Below are 24,334 nucleotides of genomic sequence, written 5' to 3'. Positions count from 1 at the left end.
CACTCTAGACCCATGGTGTGGGTTACTGAGTAGACCACATTATGTAAGTTATTAGCAGTGAAGTGGAATGAGGTATTGTCAAGACAGATGCCAGGGAAGTCAAGAGTTCTGTTCTTAGTCAAAGAGTATAATCAGAGTAAGATATCAACAGTTATGCCCTGACCTTTCCCAAGTTGCAGTGGCATGAAAGGAGACAAAAAAAAATCCATAAAGGGCTGGAGAGATGGCTTAGTGGTTAAGAGCACTGACTGCTCTTCCAGAGGACCTGAGTTCAATTCCCAGCACCCTCATGGCAGCTCACAACTGTCTGAAGATCCAGTTGCAGGGGATCTGACACCTTCACACCAGTGCACATAAAATAAAAGTTAAATAAACCATAAAAAATATTTTAAAAAAATCCATAAGTACACAGCAAAAATCCAGGACTTCTGAAGGCACATTGAACAAAACAAAAGCATTGCATCTCCCGAACGTAGTAAGTTTACATGCCCTTGGACTCCTGGCCAGCCATGCCATGGCCCTTCAAGAAGAGAGGACTCCGTTCTAGGGCTGGTGCCACAGGGCAGTAAAGACTGAGGGCCCTTGCCAAGGTCAGGTGTCATCCAAGGACTGGTACATTAATATATGATGTCCTCAGATGAGGCTGTGAAGGATGTACTATTACCATTTCTAATTTTGCAGATGAGGTGACTAAAACATACAAAGAGAATCAAATTGTCCAAGATTTATCAGTAAGTTGTTACTGATACTATCATTGAAACCCAACAGGTGACCCATGTGGCTATGGAGACATGGTTCTCATCTCTGAGGGTCTATCTACTGATTATCTATCTATCTATCTATCTATCTATCTATCTATCTATCTATCTATCTATCTATCTATCTATCATCTATCTACTGATCATCTATCTATCTATCTATCCATCCATCTATCATCTATCTATCTATCTGTCTGTCTATCTATCTATCTATCTGCCTATCATCTATCTATGTATCTATCTATCTATCTATCTATCTATCTATCTATCATCTATCCATCCATCTATCATCTATCTATCTATCCATCTATCTATCATCTATCTATCTATCTATCTATCCATCATCTATCTATCATCTATCCGTCTGTCTGTCTGTCTGTCCGTCCGTCCATCCATCTATCCATCCATCTATCATCTATCTATCTATCTATCTATCTACTGATCATCTATCTATCTATCTATCTATCTATCATCTATCTATCTATCTATCCATCCATCTATCATCTATCTATCTATCTGTCTGTCTATCTATCTATCTATCATCTATCCATCTATCATCTATCTATCCATCTATCTATCATCTATCTATCTATCTATCTATCCATCATCTATCTATCATCTATCCGTCTGTCTGTCTGTCTGTCCGTCCGTCCATCCATCTATCCATCCATCTATCATCTATCTATCTATCTATCTATCTATCTATCTATCTATCTATCTATCTATCTATCATCTATCCATCTATCTATCTCTATAGCTCTATAGTTAGAGCACAGGCCCACATGCCTATGCATACACTCTACCACTGTGCTATATCCTGAAGTCCTGAGACCCTGATGTTAAAGATGAATGTTTTGGGCAGCTGTCTCAATAGAACCTGTTCTCTCTGGAAGCAGAAAATGTGTGTCAGATGTGAAAGAGTAACTTAAGGCTAATGGGACATTAAAACACATGACAAACATGCCAGAAAGTATGTGGAGTGATCCAGGTGTCCTTTTATTATCTATAACACAAGAGCCAGGTGTGATGTGTGGATCAGAACAGACCGCATTCATGATTTCCTGAGCAGCATCCAGCTGTCACCTTCTGCTGCACTCTGAAAGATTCTGGACTTTAGAACTTGTCCCATGGGCCCTGCACACTAGGAAAGATTGTGCAATAGATCGGAAAGGACACAAATATGAAACGCGGCAGCCCTGGATTTGGATGCTGGCTCTGCCACTTATGAGCTGCATGTTGACAAGGGACTTCACCTCTCCATTCCCCCTTTCCTCATCCGTAGCATATGATTCCCCACCCAGAGCTACTGCAGGCCTGCCTTGGTTTCTTATGCTGTTGCTGTTGTAAAACACCCCAACTAAAGCAACTTAAGGGAAGAATAGATTATTGTAGCTCACGGTTCCAGGTACAGTCTACCGTGATGGGGATGGACAGGCAGCAGGAGCTTGAAAACATTGGTCCCATGACATCCACAGCCAAGAGCAAGGAACAGTGAATTTCATACTTAAGTGTATACTTGTGTTCAGCTCTCCTTTTCCATTCTTACACAGTCAAGAATCCATTGGCCGGGGAATGATGCTGCCCACAGTGGACAGATCTTCCCACCTTGATTAATGAAGTCACAACGATCTGTTATGAACATTCTCAGAGGCTCCTTCCCAGTTGATTTGGTCAAGCTGATCACACTAACCACCACGAGACAAAATTGATGAAACAGACCTGTGAAAATGCTTAGCACATGGAAGGCTCTCAGCTAAGTGTGAGTTCTCTTTCCCTCAAACTGGACCAAATCCTTACCTATATATAATTGAACTTATGCTTAAGATCTTTCCAGTGCTAAGGATTGAAACAAAAATCTTAAGTGTAGGAAATAAGAGGGTTGAAGGTGTTGCTCCGTGGGGGGCTGAACACTGTTGTGGAAGGTGCTGACTTTAACCCCTTGCAGTATAGGAAACAAACAACAAGACACAAAAAGCAACTTTGCAAGAAAGTTTCCCAGCAGAAGGTGTGGAGCACACTCATTTTTCTCATTTACATAATTCGTGCATAAAAATGAAGGCATCGGGCAGAATACTAATTCTGCCTCTGAAATCCACATCATATGAGCTTCCTCTCAGGGCTCCTGAAGCCTCAGACCCAGGCTTAGCGATGCACGCATTTGATGTGTGGTGATGGAGAGCAGTGCCCACCCTGACGGTGAGAAGAGAGTCAAGGCAATTAAGCTGATTCTCCTCTTTCCAGAGTCCAACATTTGTTTCTCCAAGTACAGTGAGTTACAGAGATAGCATGTAACGTACCAATAATGAAAATAACTCTGCGAACAGCCTGGAAGTAAGTTGGGGCTACTTCCACCCACTCGGAGATGGATTTCATGTGCAGAAGCCCAGCAGACTATAACTGAACTGCCGCATCTGATAAATGAGGACTGGGAGGCAGAGGCTCTGGGCTGCGCCTCAAAGAAGAAACAGGATACTTCCTACCTCGCTGTCTGCACGGCGTAACGTGGATGACAGTGGTTCCTCCTTGTGGGGCTGATTGTAATAAACGCCATGTTCAGTGTGAGTCGATGCCTGCTGTTGGTAACAGTGTAACAGCCTCCAGCTTTCGTTACAGGCTCCTGATGTTCTCCTGTGTGTCCTCATTCAGGGCACGAGTCACTGGTGGCAGGTGTTTGTTCATGTACATAAATGTCAGCTTCTTAACATTCGCTTTGGAGAGGGAAGGGTGACAGACAAGGGTCCTGAACTTGCTGAGCTCAAGACCCTTTCTTAGAGCACTGGAGAGCCAGCAGTACACACACACATGCACACACTCGCACGCACACTCTCTCTCACACACACACACACCAGAGCCACCGGGGATGAAGCCAGCCACAGCCCCTTTTCCTTTGTTGGTTAGGGACAACTCAGCACCCGTAGACACGCTCCAGATGTCTTGCTACCATCTGGCTGATGTAGACACACAGGAGGGCCCAGCCTCCAGGGACAGACAAGGAGACAGGAAGCCCAAGGCTTCCAAGTGGTGCCCTAGGGGTTTCCAGAGTGCTCTAATTCTCTGATTGAGTAACAGGGGTGTGCTGTTTTTCATGCTGCTTCCTTCCCTACCCACTCCTCTTTTCTTGGTTGTTTGCTTTCTAAAGGTTCACTTAATCAAATGTCCCAGTCAATCACGTGAGCATGGGATAACCCAGCAAGCCTGGCGCTGTCCAAGGTATCAGGGCTGGTTGCTTGCTGCTTTGCTGTTCTGAGAAATCTCCTTAAACATAGAAAGGATAATCGTGAATAAACATTAAAGAGACGTGATAGGCTTGTAATCTAAGCTAGTATGAGGAAGGAGGATCCTTCAGGGTTAATGATAGAGTGAGTTTAACTTCAGCCTGAGCAGCTTAGTGGGACCCTGTCTCACGAAGTAAGAGGCTGGAGCTGTGGTTCAAGTCCACTTGCTTAGCATGCATGGGGCCCTCAGTTCAATCCCCAGCATGGCACCCACACACAAATAAAATCGATGAGGTTGTATTCATGGGAAGTTTTAAGATAGAGCACAGTAAAATGCGATCTTTGTGATTTTCCATGAAGCTGTTTTCCCCGTGTATATTTAAGACTCTTAAAAAAAATGCACTAAATTGAAATGTATTCAGAAACAAGGAAATCCTTCTTAGACAATCAATAGTTATTGATTTAGGGTCTGCTGTGTCACAGTTGTGTAAGTCTTGGGAGAGACTTAGGTTAGGTATGGACGTGGTTCAGGTTTCCAGGAAATTCATGATCGAGCTTGTCAAGGAGACTCCATGTTCTCCACACACGAAACAGCCGAAGCCACATGCAGGAAAGCGGCAAATATTTTATTTTTAAGATTGGTATGCTTAATCATAGTCTTGGTTAAAATAAAACCCTCATTATTTCTCCCTATTTTGTGTTAAATATACACATAAAATTTGCCACAAACCTTTACTATTTTAAAGGTGTGATGTGCGTGCGTGTGTGTGTGTGTGTGTGTGTGTGTGTGTGTGTGTGTTAATTCTGGGCATAATTTAAAATCTGCCTCCCATGTGACCTTGAACTTATTTTTCTATTTCCTAGCTACAGTCATATCATTGTGTCATCGCCAGCCGCCCTCCCATTACCTTCCTTCCTGTGAAGTCCCCCAGGTGACATTTGCATCGAGTGAAGTGATTTTTGTCTTCAAAAAGGGAAAAAAAATTTTCACAAATAGGGCTTCCCTTTTATTTCAGCTTGAGCTGTTTTCTCCTGGGAAAACAGCTTTTTGCTTGGCAAAAATGGATGTGAAGCATTGGCGAAAACGAAAGGGCCGCTTTCGTTGCAAAGAAAACTGCCTTTTGCTTTTGCCAAAAAAAGCAAAACATATGAGACAAACCCACAAATATTTCCCTGTTTGCAAACTCTGTGAAAACGTGATTTTTTTTTTTCACCAGCGGTGAGAATATTTTCCCACACGACTCTTTTAGTTCTAAAAATGATGGTCTCAGGGGTGGAAGTCACAAGTGACATGTGTGACGTCTCATTAATAAGATCGAATATCACGCGTGGTATCTTGAATATGTGGACTATAGGTCCCATCCAGTGTGGCATTGGAGAGATACAGTCTTCGCTTGGCGAGGTGCTTGTCTCACCAAAGCGAAAAGGCACTGGCATATGGCGGGCCACTGACCCTGGAGAACGATGGGCCGGGTGTTCATTCAGGCGCGGATACGGGGGAGTGGCTGAACGAGCAGACTTGTGCAAACATGACTGGGAGAACAGATCACACCCGCTGGTGAAAAGAACCCTGAAATGATACAGGAGAAAACTCATTCCCAGTCCTAAGTTCCTAGCAAGTGTCTGTGCACCATTCTGGGATCCCCGCCTGTGGGAAAGGATCTAATGACCTGGCTGTTGGGATCCCTCTCAGATCAACGTGCAATGACGAGACTTGGGGTGTGCTTGTAAAGTATAGAAATGTTGACTCCCCAAGGGTCTTGCTCATGGACTCCCTCACTTCTCAAATATCCTGCTTAAGTCAGAATCTTTAATGATTTATGAAGGTGTTGGAACAGCAAATTGAATTGGGAGTTGTGGTTGTGTGTGCAACCTCCCTTCATCTCTTCATGTTCTGCCCCATCACCGTGCTAGAACTTCACGCTGCCGTGAAGCTGAATTCTTTTCCCTGGAGAAACAGGAACATTTGTTTGTCACCTTTACATTATTACAACACCTAAAATATCAATACAGATGAGATTCATTCAAAGCAAGAAATTAGCTCAGGGAAGTGGAGTGTAAATACATTTATGACATGTTGTCATATTTTTAGAGATTCAGTTTTAAGGCAATCCTATGATGAATGTTTTATCAAGTAAGAAAACACTCCATTAAATAAAGATATCTTCCCCAAATGAATTTAACTATTATAAAAGCTACTTTTGTAGAAGTCATTCTTTGCTGTTCCCAACACTCCTACTTCTCATTTAGGCCTTCTGTTTTGTATTTCCCTTAAAAGCTATGTGTGGGGGAGTGGGTGTGGGTGAGGGTGCGTTAGCTTGCATGTAAGAGCACACGTGTGCACATGGGTGTGGTGGACAGAGCACAACCTTGGATATGTTTGTCATTTTCAGGAGCTTCCCATCTGTTTATTTATTTATTGTTTATTTCTGAGACAGAATATCCTTCCTGGCCTAGAATTTACCAATTAGGTTAGCCTGGCTGGTGAGTGAGCCCCAAGGATCCACCCATCTTCACATCCCCAGTGATGGAATTACGCGCCCATGCTACTGCACTGAATTTTTTCCCTAAGGATTCTAGGGATCCAACTCAGGTCCTGATGCTTGCAAGGCAGGCACTTTATCCACCGAGCCATTTCCCCATCCCTGTCTATCAAATGACATCATAATCAGAGTCCACACGAGACACATCCCTGCTTTATCCATTCATCAGTTACTTATCGATTAAATGAGAAAACACCAGTTTCCTTAAACATTGTTCTCCTTTCAGGGCTATTAATTATATGCATTTAAACTTCTTACGCTATTTCTCATTCTCCCTTCTTTTTGGTGTTGGCCCCTGCATGAAAGGCAAGTGCTGTGCCACTGAGCCATACCCTCAACTCCTCTCCTGTGACTTCTGTTTTCTCTGAACAACTGCCTTATCATCTTAAGTTGTCTCCCAGGCTTTGCTTGTGCTTTCCAGGCAGGCTCGGGGTTGGAAGTGGGCCTGACTCAGAAGTGAGCCAGTCCTGTGTTGCATTCATGTTCACCGAGTTCTCTTCTCCCTCTTTTGGGCGTCAGCTGGGATCACCCAGGGTTTATATCCCGGGAAGGCTCCGGCATGGATAGAGCAGGAAGGCGCTCCTGCCAGCTGTCCACCTTGCCTTGCTGTGCTTGGTGTCCCAGCCCATGCTAGGGCTATCCTAGGTGTCCCAGGCCGTGCTGGGGCTGTCCTCAAGTTGTCTCTCAGCCCCAGTTTCCCCAGGCACTGCACTTGTGTCCTGCACAGCATGCGAAGGAAGAAACCAATGGAAGGAAAGACTCAAGAGGCTCTGGCTGTCCCACTGCGGGCCACACCTTACCATGTTAGCTTTGGGGTTAGGCTCTGAGGTCCTTCAGCTTCACCCTTTGCATCTCCTTTGTGGTACCTTTACCCAAGGGGATAAATGCCCTGTGCTGGTTTCCTTTTTAAAATTTTTAGATGAAATTTTTGGTTGTGAGCTTAGTCTTTGGCGACTGGGTCATCTCTCTAGCCCTTAAATGAAAATTTTAAGTTACAATACTAAATGATGGGCTTCACTGTACATTTTCAGATGTATATATCATTAAACTTCATTCTTTATCATTGCCGTTCCCCCCTCACTAAATGCCCATTTGCTTCTGGAGAGAACAAAACTACTGGGAAAGGGCTGGAGGTGTCGCTCAGTGATAAAGCACCCAGCTCCCATTCCGGAGGCCCTGTGACTAGTCATTACCACCAAAAAGAAAATAGGGGAATTAGGAGACCAAGGAACTGAGGAAGAATTTTGTTTGTTTGTTTGTTTGTTTGTTTGTTTTTCTGAGACTGGGTTTCTGTGTGAAACAGTCTTGACTGTCTTGGAACTCGCTCTGTAGACCAGGCTGGGGACCCACCTGCCTCTGCCTCCTGAGTGCTGGGATTAAAGGTGTGCACCACCACCACCCAGCCCTGAGTAAGATTTTTTTTTAAATGTGTGTAATTAATATCCCCGTAAAAGAGAGAAGTGTCTATGATAAAACTATTAGAAATCTTAGAAATACAATACACAAGACAAAGTCACCAAGAAAACGTTCACTGGACAGAATGACCAGAACTGACAGAGATAGAGGAAGATCTTCCAGTGAGCTGGAAGATCAAGCTGGAGATTCTCAAAGAAAGCAACCAGGAAAGGATAAGAGAAAGGTTAAATGCCATTGAAACAAAATGGTCACCTTCAGAGAGCATGGTGGGAATTCCCAAACAAGAGGCAAAACCAAACAGGGAGAAAAATAGTTAAAGAAATTGGGGCAATGTCTTTTTTCTGAAAACAACTTTTCCCTTCAAAGACAATGATCTTTTTCAAGATTTTGCAAATAAATAATGAATATGCCTTGAGATAATTTCAGACTATGTCCTAACATGTCCTATTGTGTGCTCTGTCTGGATAAGTTGAACCTGCCTTTAAGAGAACACTGTACACAACCCCACTGGGCTTTGCAGCACTTCCCCTATGATCAGCTTTGACAACCTAAATTAATGCATAGCTTTAGTGTTGTTCTGTTCTCTTCCATGTTCCTGCCCTGACCAGAGAGGGGGAGGGAGAAAGGGAGAAGGAGAGAGAATATGTGTATTGTGCTCTTCATTTATTGAAAACAGCCATCAGGCTGAAAGCAACCTTGAGCAGCAAATATCCCATCAATATTGGAAGCAATGTGTGGACGTGGGGTGGCAACATCTGTGTGCAGTTTTGAGTGCAGTTCTGGGTCAGTTGGGATCAGTAAAGTCACCTCTTTCCTTGTGAAACTCTGTTAAAGATCTCTGTTTAAAAACAACAATAACAAAGTGTTCCCATTCCATTCCCACACCATATTTTCTGTGTTGTTCAGTAAATACAGAGCAGGGAGCAGGGACAGGCAAGGACAATCAGACACACACAAAACCAGACTACAGACAGGTCACAGTCCATAAATTAAGAACAGATAGAAGACATGGAGAGAAACAGAGAACTAGAATTTGGGTTCCTTCCTGGTCTAAAACACCTCAAAAGGAACCCCTCCCCCGCATTCCCTCATGTGATATCAGCTATGTAAGAAATGGTTTCTCAGGATTAGGCAAAGAAGGGAGACTTCGGAGTCACGGTTGTACCCAGTGCTAATGCAGCAAGGGGTGGTGAATAAGCAATGAGATGTGTTACACTCACACGGAAGAAACCAAAGCCAGAGAGAAAACTCTTCAAGTTTCTGGAAAGGGTAAATCATTTTAGTAGAAACAGGAATGAGGCAGTGGGTGGAACTAGATGGGGGAGCGAAAACCTGGCACCTAAGGGCTCTGGACTCCACTATCTGTACTGAAAAGACTTTCCTTAGCAGGAACAAGAATCAGATGGATTGCAGGATTACTGATAGTCGTGGAGAGATGATCTTCAAAACCACGAAGTTAAGAAACTTGGAATCTAAGCGTTTATATTTAACCAATGTTTCATTTAAACGTGACTCTGAATGAAGATGTGATTAAGCATACTGAGTCTGAGGAAAATTAATACTGATGTTTTATGCATTTTTGAAAGAATTCTTTAAGAAAGGAAATTAACCCGGGGGGAAAAAGCAGTAAGGTTTCAGTACATAAAAACTACTGGCAAATAATATACCATGGTGAGCCTTGAAAACACCAGGTGAAGAAAGAGAGCCCTCAAAGCCGCACTTGTGTGGCTCCATTTATAGGCAATTCCCTATTTATCTAGAAAAATCCACAGTGATGAAAACCAGAGTAATGACTGCCAGGCCGTGGGGGCAGGGAGAGCGGTAAAGACGGACAGTGACCACTAATGGGTTTTGGGGTAACAAAGTGTTCTGGAACTAGAGAGTGGGGAGGGTCACATGACTCTGTGGCTAGACTAAAGTGGCCCGAAGTACATTTCGAAAGCATCACATGTATCATTTTGGCTTTTTGAGACAAGACTTTATTATGTAACTAGAGCCAATCTCAAGCATGCCATCCTCCTGCCTCAGCCTCTTGTGTGCTGGAGTTACTACTGTGCACTACCACATCCAGATAAAAATATATTTTTAAAATAAGTTTGCCCAGAAAAGGAAGCAGCAAGAGTCCATAGGGGCTAAAAGAGAAGGTGGTGGGGTGGTTAGTAACATAGAATGACATACATGTATGGGGATGCTACACTGTTTTCATTATTTTACACGGTGAGTACATGCTAATAATAGATGAAGGAAATGAAAACATAGAAAGAATGGCCTAAATATTGTCTATGGGTGTCGGTGTAGAGCCTCAGCAAAGGTCCTTTCCCAAACAGTTCCCCCTTTGGCTTTCTTGTCACGTGTTCCAGTTCCTCTCCTCCCTTTTCCTTCCTTTCTCTATTTTAATATCTGTTCCTCTTTTTTCACAGTCCTCTTTCTACTCTCATGGTCTATACACACACATACACACATACATATACATGCGCAAACATATACACATGCACACAATACATACATGCACACATGCATATGAAAACACATACACACATGCACACACATGCATACACATACACACATATGCACACATGCATACATACACATGTATACAGACACACATTATGGTGATTTGAAAGAAAACGGCCCCCATAGGGAGAGGCACTATTAGGAGGTGTGGCATTAAGGTTTTTTGGCTATGACAAACAATGCTGCTATGAACATAGTTGAGCACATGTCCTTGTGGCACGATTGAGCATCCTTTTGATATATACCCAGAAGTGGTATTATTGGGTCTTGAGGAAGGTTGTTTCCTAATTTTCTGAGAAATCATCACACTGACATCCAAAGGGACTGTACCAGTTTGCACTCCCACCAGTGATGCAGAAGTGTTCCCTTTTCCCCACAACCTCTCCAGCATAAGTTGTCATCAGTGTTTTTGATCTTGGCCATTCTTACAGGTGTAAGATGGAATCTCAGAGTTGTTTTGATGTATATTTCTCTGATGACTAAGGATGTTGATTTCCTTAAGTGTCTTTCAGCCATTTTAGATTCCTCTGTTGAGAGTTCTCTGTTTAGGTCTGTATTCCATTTTTTTAATTGGATTATTTGTTCTTTTGATGACCAATTTCTTAAGTTCTTTGTATACTTTCGAGATCAGACCTCTGTTGGATGTGAGGCTGGTGAAGATCAGATCTTTTCCCATTCTGTAGGCTGTGGTTTTTGTCTTGTTGACCTTGTCATTTGCTTACAGAAGCTTTTCATTTTCAGGAGGACCCATTTATTAATTGGTTCTCTCAGTGTCTGTGCTATTGGGGTTATATTTAAGAAGTGATCTCCTGTGCCAATTTGTTCAAGTGTACTTCCCACTTTCTCTTCTATAAGGTTCATTCAGTGTGGTTGGTTTTATGTTGAAGTCTTTGATCCATTTGGGCTTTAGTTTTGTGCATGGTAATAGATATGGCTCTACTTTCATCTTTCTACATGTTGACATCCAGTTATGCCAGCACCATTTGTTAAATATGCTTTCTTTTTTCCATTTGATATTTTTTGCTTCTTTGTCAAAAATCAGGTGTTCGAAAGTCTGTGAATTAATATCTGGGTCTTCAGTTAGGTTCCACTGGTCCTCTTATCTGTTTTTATGCCAATACCGGGCTGTTTTTAGTACTGTAGCTCTGTAGTAGAGTTTGAAGTCAGGGATTGTGATGTCTCCAGAAATTCTTTTATTTTACAGGATTGTTTTGACTATCCTGGGTTTTTTGCTTTTCCATATGAAGTTGAGTACCATTCTTTTGAGATCTGTGAAGAATTTTTCTGTGATTTTGATAGGCATTGCATTGAATCTATAGATTGCTTTTGGTAAGATTGCCATTTTTACTATGTTAATTCTACCTACCCAAGAGCATGGGAGATCTTTCCACTTTCTCGTGTCTTCTTCAATTTCTTTCTTCAAAGATCTAAAGTTCTTTTCATACAAGTCTTCCACTTGTTTGGTTAGAGTTACTCTGAGATATTTTATGCTATTTGTGGTTATTGTGAAAGGTAATATGTCTCTGATTTCTTTCTTAGCCCATTTATTATCTGTGTACAGGAGGGCTACTGATTTTTTTGAGTTAATCTTGTTTCCTGCTACATTACTGAAAGTGTTTATAAGTTGTAGAAGCTCCTTGGTAGAGTTTTTGGGGTCACCTATGTAAACTATCATATCATCAGCAAATAGTGAGAGTTTGACTTCTTCTTTTCTGATTTGTATCTCCTTGAGCTCCCTTTGGTGTCTTATTGCTCTAGCAGGACCTTAAGGACTATATTGAATAGATATGGAGACAGTGAACAGCCTTGTCTTGTTCCTGATTTCAGTGGGATCTCTGTGAGTTTCTCTTCATTTAGTTTGATGTTGGCTGTTGGCTTGCTGTATGTTGCCTTTATTATGCTTAGGTATGTTCCTTATATCCCTGCTCTCGCCAAGATCTTTATCATGAAGGGGTGTTGTATTTTGTCAAAAGCTTTTTTAGCATCTAATGAGATGATCATGTTATTTTTATTTGTCAGTTTGGTTATATGGTGGATTACATTGATAGACTTTTGTATGTTGAACCATCCTTGCATCTCTGGAATGAAACTGATATGATCATGGTGGATGATGGTACTGATGTGTTTTTGGATTTGATTTGCCAGTATTTTATTTAGTATTTTTGCATCAATGTTCACGAGTGACATTGGTCTGTAATTCTCTTTCTTATGTGATTTTGTTTTGTGAAAAATTCTGGGTCTATAGTAAAACTTGGTCCACGATAACTAGGCAACCATAGTTTAACAGTACTGTGATGATTCTAGAATACTGGGTTAGAAAGATGACTGACAACCCACCCAGACTCACAGTATAGAAACAGGTGGCATTCTGGCCTGCAGACACAGGAAGGAGAAGAACGCCCCAAGGGATGCACAGTCGAGGAGTGGTATAGGAGCCGCCACTGCAAATGAAAAAATATTCATAAGATAGCCAAGGTCCTAAGTCCTAAGAAATTAGATTTTACATCAAGAGAACCATAATTGACTAATCAAAAAATTAAATTGAGTTAATTCTCACTAAACATATTCAGCTGAAGTATATAAAAAAGATAAATGCACAAGATTATGGGGTCCTTTTCAGAATGGGCTGTAAGAAGAAAGACAAGAGTTAGGTATAGGGTGGGTGGAAAGTGCTTAGGGACCTGGGACTGCAGCTCTGGCCCATGGTAGCACTTGACTTCTAGTAGAGCCTTGTGTCTGCTGTCATGCTGTGAAGACACCATGTGGGAGATGACTGCACAGTCCTAGTGGGGAAGTCTGAAGGTAGACTCATTCATCCCTTAAATTTGTACATTTAACTAACGACTATATGTGGCATTTTCATTAGTCACCAAACACTGACAGCCTGTGTACCGGTCACTGATGAGACTGGAGAGTTGAACAAAGACCACAGTACTCTAGCTCGGACCTGGACTGTTCCCTGTAACACAAAGTCTTTATAGACTGAAGCTAGAATCACCAGGTGACATACTTCTGGATAGTTCTGCAAGGCTGTTTCAAGAGAGGTTTAGGGAAGGGGGAAGATCCATCCTGAATGCAGATGGCCCCATTGTATGCTTGGGGTTCTAGATAAAATAAAAAGAGAGAAGATGAAGCTAGCTGAGAACCAGAATTTATCCCTCTGACTACGAATGCTGTGTGACCAACCACCTCACAGTATAGATGCCATGCCTTCCCACCACAATGGACCAAATGTCACCTCCAACCTCGAGCTGAAACAAACACTTAAGTTACATTCGTCAGGTATTTTGTCATAGCAAAATTCACTCTAAAATTAAATGTCATAACTAATTAAATTAACTCTTCCAAGGCACATATCCAAAAGACTTGGTTTTGGAAGCTGGCAGAATCTTTAGGAGAGGCCTAATCTTTAGGAGAGGAAGTTAGGTCACTGGAAGCATGCTCTTAACAGGAACAATGGGACCCTGCTTTCCCTCTCTTTCCCTAGGGTGAATCATGCTAGGCAGGTGCTATACCCCATTTATATTTTGCCATCTCTCTACTGGTTGATGATTAACTGATTGATTTTGACACAGAGTATTGCTAATTTATCCAGGCTATCCTTTAACTCAATCTGTTGACTAGGCAAACTCTGAATTTGTGGCCATCCTGCCTTACCCTACTGAGTAGCTGGAATAACAGGGCTGAACCACCAGACTTAGATTTCAAAGTAAAAGGACATATGGAAAGACCAGAGTGGAGGAGGGGCAGGAGGGGAATGGGCAGCTTGCAGGTGAGAGGCAGGGCCTGAAGTGGAGCAGTAGGGGAAGAGCGGGGAAATAGGCTGATGCGAAGGATACACACACAGTAAGACTGGAGGGGGAGGGCATTGTGGTGGGCAGGGCATGGGGGAGGGAAAGGGTTGAGTCAGAGGGACGGTCAGAAATGGTCCCTAGAGTGCTGGCTTCAGCAAGGAGACAGAACCTGAAGACGACAGGTGGTGAATTGTCATTACGGCTAAGCCATTTCCTCTGGTGACATCTGCCTTCTGCTGCTAATAATCCAATTCTAGAGGGGAAGAGAGTTTCTAAACTAATTGGTGACCAGTAAGAGAAGACCCTTAGGTGAAATAACAGAAGCAATGTGAAAGTCTTGACCCAGTGATTGGCAGAAAAGAGTCTGGGTAGTTAGGGCTCAGAAAAATGTCCCTGTGTTACTAAGCCCCAAGCATCAACTATGCCACCTTTTACTAGTGTCTTCTTCTGACACGTCCCTCCACACAGCACTGGCTAATGAAGATGACCTGGTTTCAGTGCCCTTTGCCTTTATGAACAGAAGCCAAGAAGGCCAACAAAAAGACCGCACTCGGTCAGGCAGGGATATTTACTGAGCTTGTAAATGCAGACTCTCCTGCTACCCTGAAGAGTGCCAGACCACTCTACTGATGTCCTAAAGAGGTGAAGAGCAAATTACTCCCAAGGAAAAATACAGAAACAAAACTTCTTGGTGGTCTACACGATTGTATAGTCATCTAGGGAAAAACTGAGAGTACTCTTACTTTTCAGGGGTTTCCATGGGCAGAAACTGGGGAGGTGTAAGGTTTTAGCCTCATCACTACCTCCCCTCCCCCTCCCCATTTCCAGATCTCTATGAAGTTTGCAACTGACACACAGTCTACCAAGATAGGTCTACCTCATCACAGACCAGAAACAATGGAGGTAGCTGATGATGGACTGAAACCTTTGAAACCGTGAGCCTGTGGCTTTGGAGCCTGTCCTGGAACTAGCTCTGTAGACCAGGCTGGTCTCAAACTCACAGAGATCCACTTGCCTCTGCCTCCTGAGTGCTGGGATTAAAGGCGTGCGCCACCACCGCCCGGCTAGTTACCCTGTTTCAAACAACAGGAAAGATAACTCACAGTTAAAAGAGGGCTATGTCTCACTCCATGGTGTTCGTTTCTTAAGACTTTCAAGTCTGGTGTTAAGGTTGATGGGAGCACAGTGACAGAGAGCAGAGGCTTTTCCAAAGGGCAGAGACTCCTTCGACAGAAAGCAGACCCTCTGAGACAATGTCACAGTACCGAGACACATGTGTTTCCATCTCTGCCTCTTACAATCACTACTAGCTTCCTTCATTGTTTGTACTGTCTCTGGACCACACTTAAGACTCCTTGTTTTCAAGATGAGGAGACTTGGTTAGGACCCTAGAGTTTTATAATCATTATCATTATTATTGCTATTTTTATTGTTCAAGTGTTGTATGTGTATGGTGTGTGTGTGTGTATGTTTATACATTAAGCTGTCTTGCCATCACAGAACCCCAAGTTTTAAGTGAGTGGAATCGCAACTCAGTTGACTCTCAGGAAGATGGCAATTCCAAGCTACTTGATGGAGTGTGCACATTAACCCAAGGGGCACAAACTTAGCTGGTCTCAGAATCCTTTCATATTTCCCATGGGTCAGCCAAAAGCTTGGAAAGCTCTCTACTCACAGGGACAAAAGATTCAGAAGGATGGCTTCACCCAGCCTCACCTCAGGATGCCCAGCAGGAAGAATTTTCCTTCTCCCAACTGGTGTGGGAGGTCCTTTTGTCTATGTGTTGCTTTTATTGGCTAATGAATAAAGAAACTGGCTTGGTCTATAGCAAGGTAGAATTTAGTTAGGCAGGGAAAACTAAACTGAATGCTGGGAGAAAAAAGGGCAGAGTTCGAGAGAAGCCATGTAGCCCCACCAGAGCCATATGGAACTTAAGCAGGTAAACCACAGCCATGTAGCGATACACAAATTGATAGAAATGGGTTAAATTAATATGTAAGAGTTAGTCATAAGAAGTTAGAGCTAATGGGCCAAGCAGTGATTTAATTAATACAGTTTCTGAGTGGTTATTTCGGGAGTCTGGGCAGTTTCTGCGTGGTTATTTCAGGGCTAAGTGTCCCGGGAACCAACAAGTAGCCTCCTCCTTACAACACCCAACAGCTGCAATAGAAGGCCTGGAACTGAATCCTGCTGGCTTCAGCTGGCTTGACCTGAATGATCATTGTAAATATGGCATCTGGCTCTGTGACTGAGGCAGTTTGGATACCATATCACCCTTGCAAGCCAAAGATGGGGTCAACCCCACAAAGCTTAGGTGGACCCAGAGTATCAGGAAAAACCACAAATATCCCTTGGAGCACTAATAAGGGCTGAGCCTGAAGTCTTCCAAAGGCTGCAAATGTACCTAGCCAAACTGCCTGCTGCTTTGTGCCCATCCACTGTACCGAGTTCGGCTTGCCCTGGGAAAGTTCTTGTTTGGACACATGGAAATGAAAGGGAAATTATAACCCAAAGGGAAATTATAACTGGGGAGGCTAAGGAGGGAGGATTCCTGGAGCCCACAAGTTGGGTCCAGCCCAGGAAACATCTTTAAAACTAAGGTACAAACAAACAAACAAACAAACAAAAAGCTCCTACTTGTAAAGCCACCTTTGAAACACACACTCAGGGCTATCTGAGCATGTATCTCCAGAATAGCAATTGCTAATGTTCCTGGGGTGTCCAGGCATAAGGCCAGTCTCTTGGGATACTGACAGTCTAGGTCCGGAGACCAGAAATGATGAATGGCAAAAAAAAGACTTAATCGATGTGGCCATGTTGGAAGGTATAGCTAAAGACACCCAGTGGCACCAAGTTGCTGGGGTAGGAAGCGGTTGGGGTGCTGGCATGAGCTTTATGGAAGGTGAGGAGATGCATAATTAAGCAGTCTTGGTTAAAGTGTGGTCTGCTTGCTCATTATCTCAGTACTTATTCTTCGAGGTTACCCAAAGAAGTCATTATTGCTTGGGAGGATAACCTGGTTCCCACAATTGCTTTTGTCTATGCTTGAGATGGGGTGAGATGTGGGGGTCTAGCCCATCACCTCACTATCTGTGAGGCTCTGCTATTCCTAAAAGCTAAGGTGACCCTGATTTTCAGCAATGGCTGGAGGCCTTAAGGCATCCTTTAAGATACTGGAGTGGAACTTTGTAAAAGGGACAGACAGTGAGAGGCCTCTATGGTTCTTTATCTATTTATTGCCTTTGGCCTTGAAGGAGTACTGGGATAGGTGATTATTTCAGGGCTAATTGGCCAGGAACCGGCTTGTTCCCTCCAACAAGTCTAATGCTTTTGATTTTATGTTACTCTTCCATGTATGTCCTTACCCTGTGTGTCAATTTGGTCTTCATTCCCAGGTCCGGGTACTGAGCTCCTAAAACCCCTTGGAATTTCCTGAGTGGAGGAGGTGAATCTTTCAACCATGCCCCAGTGAAAGCCTTTAAGGATAGGAGCTGGTTGCTAAGAGAACCAACAAATGAGGCTTAGCACCTTCAGCTCTCTACTTCTTGGTCAATGACTTCATCAGTCAGGTCTATAGAATGTTTGAAATGCAATCTCGTTCCAGTTTGAATCTGAAATGTCCCCATGTACTCATGTTGGATACTATGTACCAGATGGAAACTTTAGCTTCCTGATGCAACTCTGGGAGGTGGCTTCTGGCTGAAGGCCACAGGTCACTGGGGCTGGACCTTCAGGTGTTTTATCCCTGAACATTTCCAGTCACTAGCTGCTTGTGGGCCCACTGTAACATGAGCTGCCCTGCTCCATGGTCCCCTTCCTACCCTAGTGAGCTTGATCCCTCCAAAACCATGGGTCAAAATAAATCTTTCCTGTTATTTGTTTGTTTTCCAGGAATTGTGAGCAAAGGGATGTGGAAGCTAGCTAATATTCTTTATAAAGACCCTTAGACAACAGGCTTTGGAGTGTTTCCAGGTTGGTGAACACAGAGGGACTGGGAGGGTAAAGACCCCAAGGAAACTCACCGCCCTTCTTGTGAACCTGACTCTATGCACCACTCCTTCTGGCTGTGTAGTGATGGAGCTGCGGGCAGGCCTGCTTTTCATCCTGCCTGGCTCCTGGCCACCGGCTAGCTTAACCAGAAATAGTTACACGGAAACTGTATTCTTTTAAACACTGCCTGACCCATTAGTTTCAGCCTCTTACTCACATCTTGACTAACCCATATCTAATAATCTGTATAGCACCACGAGTGGTGTCTTACCAGGAAAGATTCAGCATGTCTGACCTGGCAGCTGGCTTCATCACATCTGGCATCTCTCTGAAGAGAGGCACGGCAGTCTGACTAACTTAGGAGAGGCGTGGCATCTGACTGAGCCATCTACCTCACTTCCTTCTTCCTATTCTGTCTACTCCACCTATCTAAATCTTTCCCTATCAAAATGCCAAGGCAGTTTGTTTATTAGCCAATGAGAATCCTCCATCATGGCTGTTCCTAGTTGTACCCTTTATAGTGAACCAGTAACCATGACCAAGCTTCCTACCCCAAGGAGGATGTAGGGAGCTTTTGATTTATAGCCAGTTGGTTGCAAGTTTGGTAGGCCAGTATGAAACCTGAAACATGCGGTGATGACAGTCTTGTGGGATCCGGGGGCTTGTGCTACCTCTAGGAAGCCAGTGTAAAGATCGCTTAAACTGTAGGACACAATTGGATGGTGTAGGAAAGGATTCCTCTCCACTCATTTGGCATCAACCCTGAAGTGTGTGTGAATACAGAGAAAGGCATCTTTGGGGCTTTGGAATAAGATGTAATGACTCTGTTTTCTTTCTTTCTTTGTTTTCTCACTATGGCTCCCAAATGTCCTTCTGTTCTTTCTAATTCTGCTTCCTTCACTGGTACCATTCCTCCTGCTAAGGCTTCCCCACACTATCCTTGACCTCTGAGCCTAAAGCCTAATGTAGCCGCCCAACCCCCATGCTTACAGGAGGTGTGATTCCACTGACAGCTGCTTGGAGTCTCTGTGTAGGGAAAGGAAGGGAGGGCAAGAGAAAGACTGGTGGGTGGAGGAGGCCTGGTCCTCCTCTCTCTTCATAGGTGAAGTGTGGGCATGTCTGGCCTCTCCATGGTCACCACGGGAAGGGTTGTGTTGGTGGCCTTGACCTTCTATTGTTCTTAAGCAGCTGTTAGCTGAACAAAAGACAAATGAAAACTTTCTGTGGTTGACATTGAAAAAATGGCTGGCATGTCAGATGGCAACTCATTAAGGAATTCTCATTCATCAAAACAATTCATTTTTGTTTGAAGAGGCGAAATAAGCCGTTTCTTGCTGGCTTCAGTGTCAGCCTCTCTGGCCACACATGGCTCTGGTTTATTTACAGTAATTTCTATTCTCAAATTCTAAGAGCTTCAGGGGCCTGTTTGAAATATTTTAAATCAAATTCAACTGTTTTACTTAGATAAGTCCATAGGAGCTCATTTTCCTCTATATTTTTTCTTTTACAATTCTAATCACCCAGACTGGCATTTAATCATTAAAAGAAGGGAAGATACATACCAAGTGGGTTCTTTTTTTTTCTTCCAGAAATTAAAATATACCAAAGAATTTGAATCCGTCACTGTACTGTGCACAGGAAAACTGTCTCGGGGTGACTTTAAAATGCTTTCCTAATGGGAGGAATTGTTCAGAGCTTCTTAGAATCCAGAGCCCTAATTAAATTTTATAAATGTTCAGGTGTAAAATTTAAAATCTGTCACTATAAAGCACATGTAATTGGTGTTTGTAGCTGTGTTTGGTTAAATACTACAGAAATCCAACTCTACACCTCCCCCTTAACAGGTTTTCCCTCAAGACTCTTAGGTCAGGGTTATTTCCCAATAACTGGCTTTACATTTCTCACCTCCCAGGCTTGGTCTTCAGGAAGTCCCCATTCTCCTTCCGTCTCCTGAAGCCTCACTCCTGCAAGCCCAGTTCCCTGTCAACCCCCTCAGTGACGGCTCTCACCTGTTGCTATTATTTTCCTTTCTCCCTGGGTAGATCAGGGGGAGGCTCAAAATCCTGGCTGAGGTCAGGTGAGCGTTTCAGTGTGCCAGCAAACAGAGAACAATGAGAAACAAGCAAAGGCTTGCGCCAGAGCAATGGAAAACTGGAAACAGGAATGTCATGAGGAAGAAAGAAACCTCTGCTCACCTCCAACCCTGGGGCTCCAGGAAAGATTTCCAAACTGGAATCGCCAGACCTCACTTCCAAGAGAAGCCAGCGCTTTAGACTTTAGTATAAAATCTCTCTGTTTTAGAAACTGCAGTTCTTCAAAACCTTGAAGATCAGCGTCCTTCAAGCTGACAAATATCCCATCGCGCTAGGGAATTCTTTACTTGGGTGTTAATATTTACTAATTGTTGAGATATTGATTTCCATCCCTCCGTGTGCTTGTCCAGGGATTTTGCAAGTTGTGGTGTCATCTGGTAACTCCTCATGTTGGGAAGCCTGCTGCTCTTCAAATAGCCTCTACAGGCACAGAACCAGGGCTCCTGGGGAAGCAAGCAGAGTGCATGGCTGCAGGTTTCTCTGGGTGTGATGGTTTCCTTTGACCTCATGTCAGGGTCAGGAGGTCAAGGAAAGGAAAGTAAAAAAGAAAAAAAAAACACATCCGTGAACAATGAATAGGGACAGAGAGAGAGAGAGAGAGAGAGAGAGAGAGATCCACACCCATATACCCATGAACATTCCCTTCCAAGTGAACACACACACACACATGCACGTGCACACACACACATTCATGTACACACACATGCACATTGCACGCACACACTATTTCCTGGCTCATTTTCTTCTCCTCACCTGCTCTTGATGCTCATTTTCACCAATAAAAAACATACCCTTTGTCAAGGGTTTCTAGTGCTGTGAACAGGGGTAAAGGAAGGGTATTCTCAGTTCTGCCCTCCCCGCACCACGTCAGCTGGCCACTCCAGCAGGGCCTGGAGACAAGCCTTTTCCCGGGGCAGCTACTCTAGCCAGTCCCTGGAAGCTCCAGAGAGGGTAGGATTGTCCCATCCCAGGTAATGTTTTCCCTGGGGCCCTGGATCAGGCTGACACCCTTGTCCTGTTTACCCCGAGTACCCCCCTAATGCCAGCTATCATCCCTAGGGCTCCCAGGAGAAGCTGATTTCTCACTCACCCAAAGCCCTTCTATTGCAGTACTGTCCCAGTTTCCAAAAGTCTGGAGGAGCTCTACACAAAGGGCTCTGAAATCAGGCGTGGGAAACCCCTACAGATCAGTCAATCTTTTTAACATATAGGCAAAAAAGGTCTTAGAACTGTGTTCTTGTATGTGAGGGGGCACTATAAAAAAATTCCCGGCACGACTGCTCCATTACTGTAGATATGAGGGTGGGGGGCATCCAGGGAGATGCCAAGGCTAGGGAGATGGGAGAGAATAGTGCAGATAGTGAGATGACAAGAGATAGAAAAGAAAGGAAGGAGGGAGGAAGGGAGGGAGGGAGAGAAAAAGAACACAGGGATAATGGAGACTAGCAGGTTATAAGGAGAGTGAGTATCTGGGAAGAGAGCAGAGCCAGGAGATGCATGGGGAGCCTGGAGGCCGTCATGGGCTTTGATATGCAGCCATAGGAACAGGTCAATGGAGCCATATGTCCCTTCTGCCAGAGGTAAGGACAATGACTCCTTTTGGCAGATGGAAACCAGTTTCACAGGTTCCTGAGGAATGCTGGCTTTTATGTAGTTGCCAGAAATCCTATAGTCTAGCTTGAGTTCGTTTCTGGATACTTGGGCAGCCTGAGACCTAAAAATTCTGGGGTGTGGGGGTGCTTCTAACAACCAAACTAGATCTTGTCATGATGCTCCAATTATTTCATAGACCCAGTCATTCACCGCACTAATTCTAGGGCTTTCATAGCATTTATATAATTGTTCTCCTTGCAGTGGTTTTGCTACGCGGTGATCTGCACATGAACTTAAGCACTGTACAGCATTTTGTAGTTCTTATCTCATTTTCACTTTAACAAATAAACCCTGTGGCTCCACCAGTAAAACGTCAGCTCCCCTCCCACCCCCTTTCCCGAGTTAGCAATGTTTTTATTAGGTTAATGTTGAACTCACCTATTCATCACGAAGAGCTGGCATTTGGGGCCGCATTTGCTCCTTGTCTCATGTTTGTTTGTAAAGTTCATTGTGTGGTTTCTAAGATGCTTTCCAGGTTAAACATTTCTAAATTTCAGGTAGTCAGAATGAGTCAACCTTGTAGAGCAAAGAGTATACGATAAACAGCAAAAACAGGCTCTCTCAGTTCCCCAGGCAACGTACAGCATGGTAACCGTGAATATTTCACAGACAATATGTCACAGCCTCAGCAATCTGGGAAAGAAGGAAAGGGAAGAACTGGGACCCTCATGTATCCAACTCCCCAACTCCCTCTTTCAATGTGGGGTCAAGTTTCCAAGAAAGGCTACATAATGGTGTCACCCTAGCTGGTCTTTGCCCCCCGACAACGTATTTGCTTTATGTAATTTGCTGAAAATTCATGAACATTAATATGAATAAGACACGTGTGACTATTAAATAGACCTGGTAATCATATTTCTTTGAGTTTTTCTCAAATTCATTTACTCTTTGTGACGTTATCGTGTGTGTGTGTGTGTGTGTGTGTGTGTGAGTGTGTGTGTGTGTTGAATACCATGGGCGGTATTGTGGAGGCCAGAAGAGAGCATAGGACCCTCTGGAGCTTAAGCCATAGGAGGTTGCAGTTTGAGAACTGGACTGGGTATACTAAAAGAACAGCAGATGCCACCGGGCTCCAAGCTGGCTCTTCAGCCCCTGGGCTTCCTTTGAGTAGACAACAACTCTCATGTCAGGAAGACATGTCTGATGATGCTGTCTGTTAGATACCCGAAAATCTCCAAGGAAACTCTCCTGTCGAGTGTTAAACTATGACACTGGCTGACACACACTTTCACTCTTTCCTGTGACTTTTTCCTCATTTTAACAAAGTGATTCACGGCCCTTGACATGTACACAGGTGGTCGAAGTTTACAGTATGATTTGCTGGTTGTCATTCATCTGACCGCTGTATTTATGATAGTTCCCAGATAGTAGATCAAAGACTAGAATTCTTTTCTGGTGTAGAATGGATGTCTTTTCCTGGTTAACATGGGGCTGAGTCATACACAGAGAAGGGTAGCTGTGAAGGTTTGTGAGGTGTTCTTAGCACTCTGTCACTAGTTCAGGAAACAGAAAATCCACCAAAGTGAATACAGCTTTTTAAAATGTATTACCTCTCCCAGTGGCCAAAGTTGAAATAATTTTAAATACAAAATAAAACAGGGTGGGAGATAATACAAAGCATGATGTTGTGGGGTAATCTTTTTGTACACTGTGGAGATGTGTCTCTGCCAAGGCTCCTTCTGATTGATTTAATGAAGAACAGAATGACCAATAACTAGGTAGGAGAGGGTAGGCAGAACCTTCAGGGAGACAGAGGAACTCAGAAGAAGAATCCGAGAAGCAGAGATTTTGCTAACAATATATGGAGGAAGTTGGACATACAGTATGGAGCAGAGGTAACAAGTCATGTGACAGAATGTAGATTAGTATAAACTGGTTAATAAGTTTTAAGAGATAGTTGGGAACAAGCCTAAGCTAAGGCCAAACTTTCATAATTAATAAGAAGTCTCCATTCTATTTTTTCAGGAACTGGTGATCCAAAGAAAATCCAACTACAGCACAAAACAAATATTCTTGAATTCATGATGATACAAATAGATGATTGAGTAAATGAATGAGGGAGAAAAGATAATTATCCTTGGCAGAAGAATTCCAAACACTTTATGTCAATAGTCAACCTTCAAGGAGGTGAAATCCCAACTCAAATTCTTCAAGTGTGGGTTGAACATAGTAACTACCATTTCAAAAGGGCAATATATATATATATATATATATATATATATATATATATATAGAGAGAGAGAGAGAGAGAGAGAGAGAGTAAATTCACAGTGAAAACCATGATAGACAGGGCTATCACATTGTAAGTGTGAACCTGCTAAGTTCTGACTCTTGTGTGTCCCCTAACTGCCCATGTGT

General features: G+C 43.4%; 1 protein-coding gene across 1 annotated transcript; it reads right to left on the bottom strand.

Annotated features, from left to right (window-relative positions):
* Nucleotides 1-4,746: 4,746 nt before the first annotated feature.
* LOC119799575 lies at nt 4,747-20,593 on the bottom strand. The gene is made up of 3 exons (XM_042054067.1): nt 20,426-20,593; nt 12,794-12,887; nt 4,747-5,543 (listed from the first exon to the last, which is right to left on the bottom strand). The coding sequence occupies exons 2-3, from the start codon at nt 12,811-12,813 to the stop codon at nt 4,961-4,963; spliced, it is 603 nt and encodes a 200-aa protein (XP_041910001.1). The 5' UTR covers nt 12,814-12,887; nt 20,426-20,593; the 3' UTR covers nt 4,747-4,960.
* Nucleotides 20,594-24,334: the final 3,741 nt, after the last annotated feature.

This window comes from Arvicola amphibius, chromosome 12 (assembly GCF_903992535.2).
Source record: "Arvicola amphibius chromosome 12, mArvAmp1.2, whole genome shotgun sequence".
In the NCBI taxonomy this organism is placed as follows: domain Eukaryota; kingdom Metazoa; phylum Chordata; class Mammalia; order Rodentia; family Cricetidae; genus Arvicola; species Arvicola amphibius.
This window is presented reverse-complemented; position numbering and strand designations above follow the sequence as displayed.

Coding starts and splice junctions, on each gene's coding strand:
- LOC119799575 (XM_042054067.1), bottom strand. CDS start 12,813: ATGCCACCTGTTTCTATACT. Junction 5,544..12,793: donor ATGCCACCTGTTTCTATACT/GTGAGTCTGGGT, acceptor GTATCATTTCAG/GGTTCTTTTCACCAGCGGGT.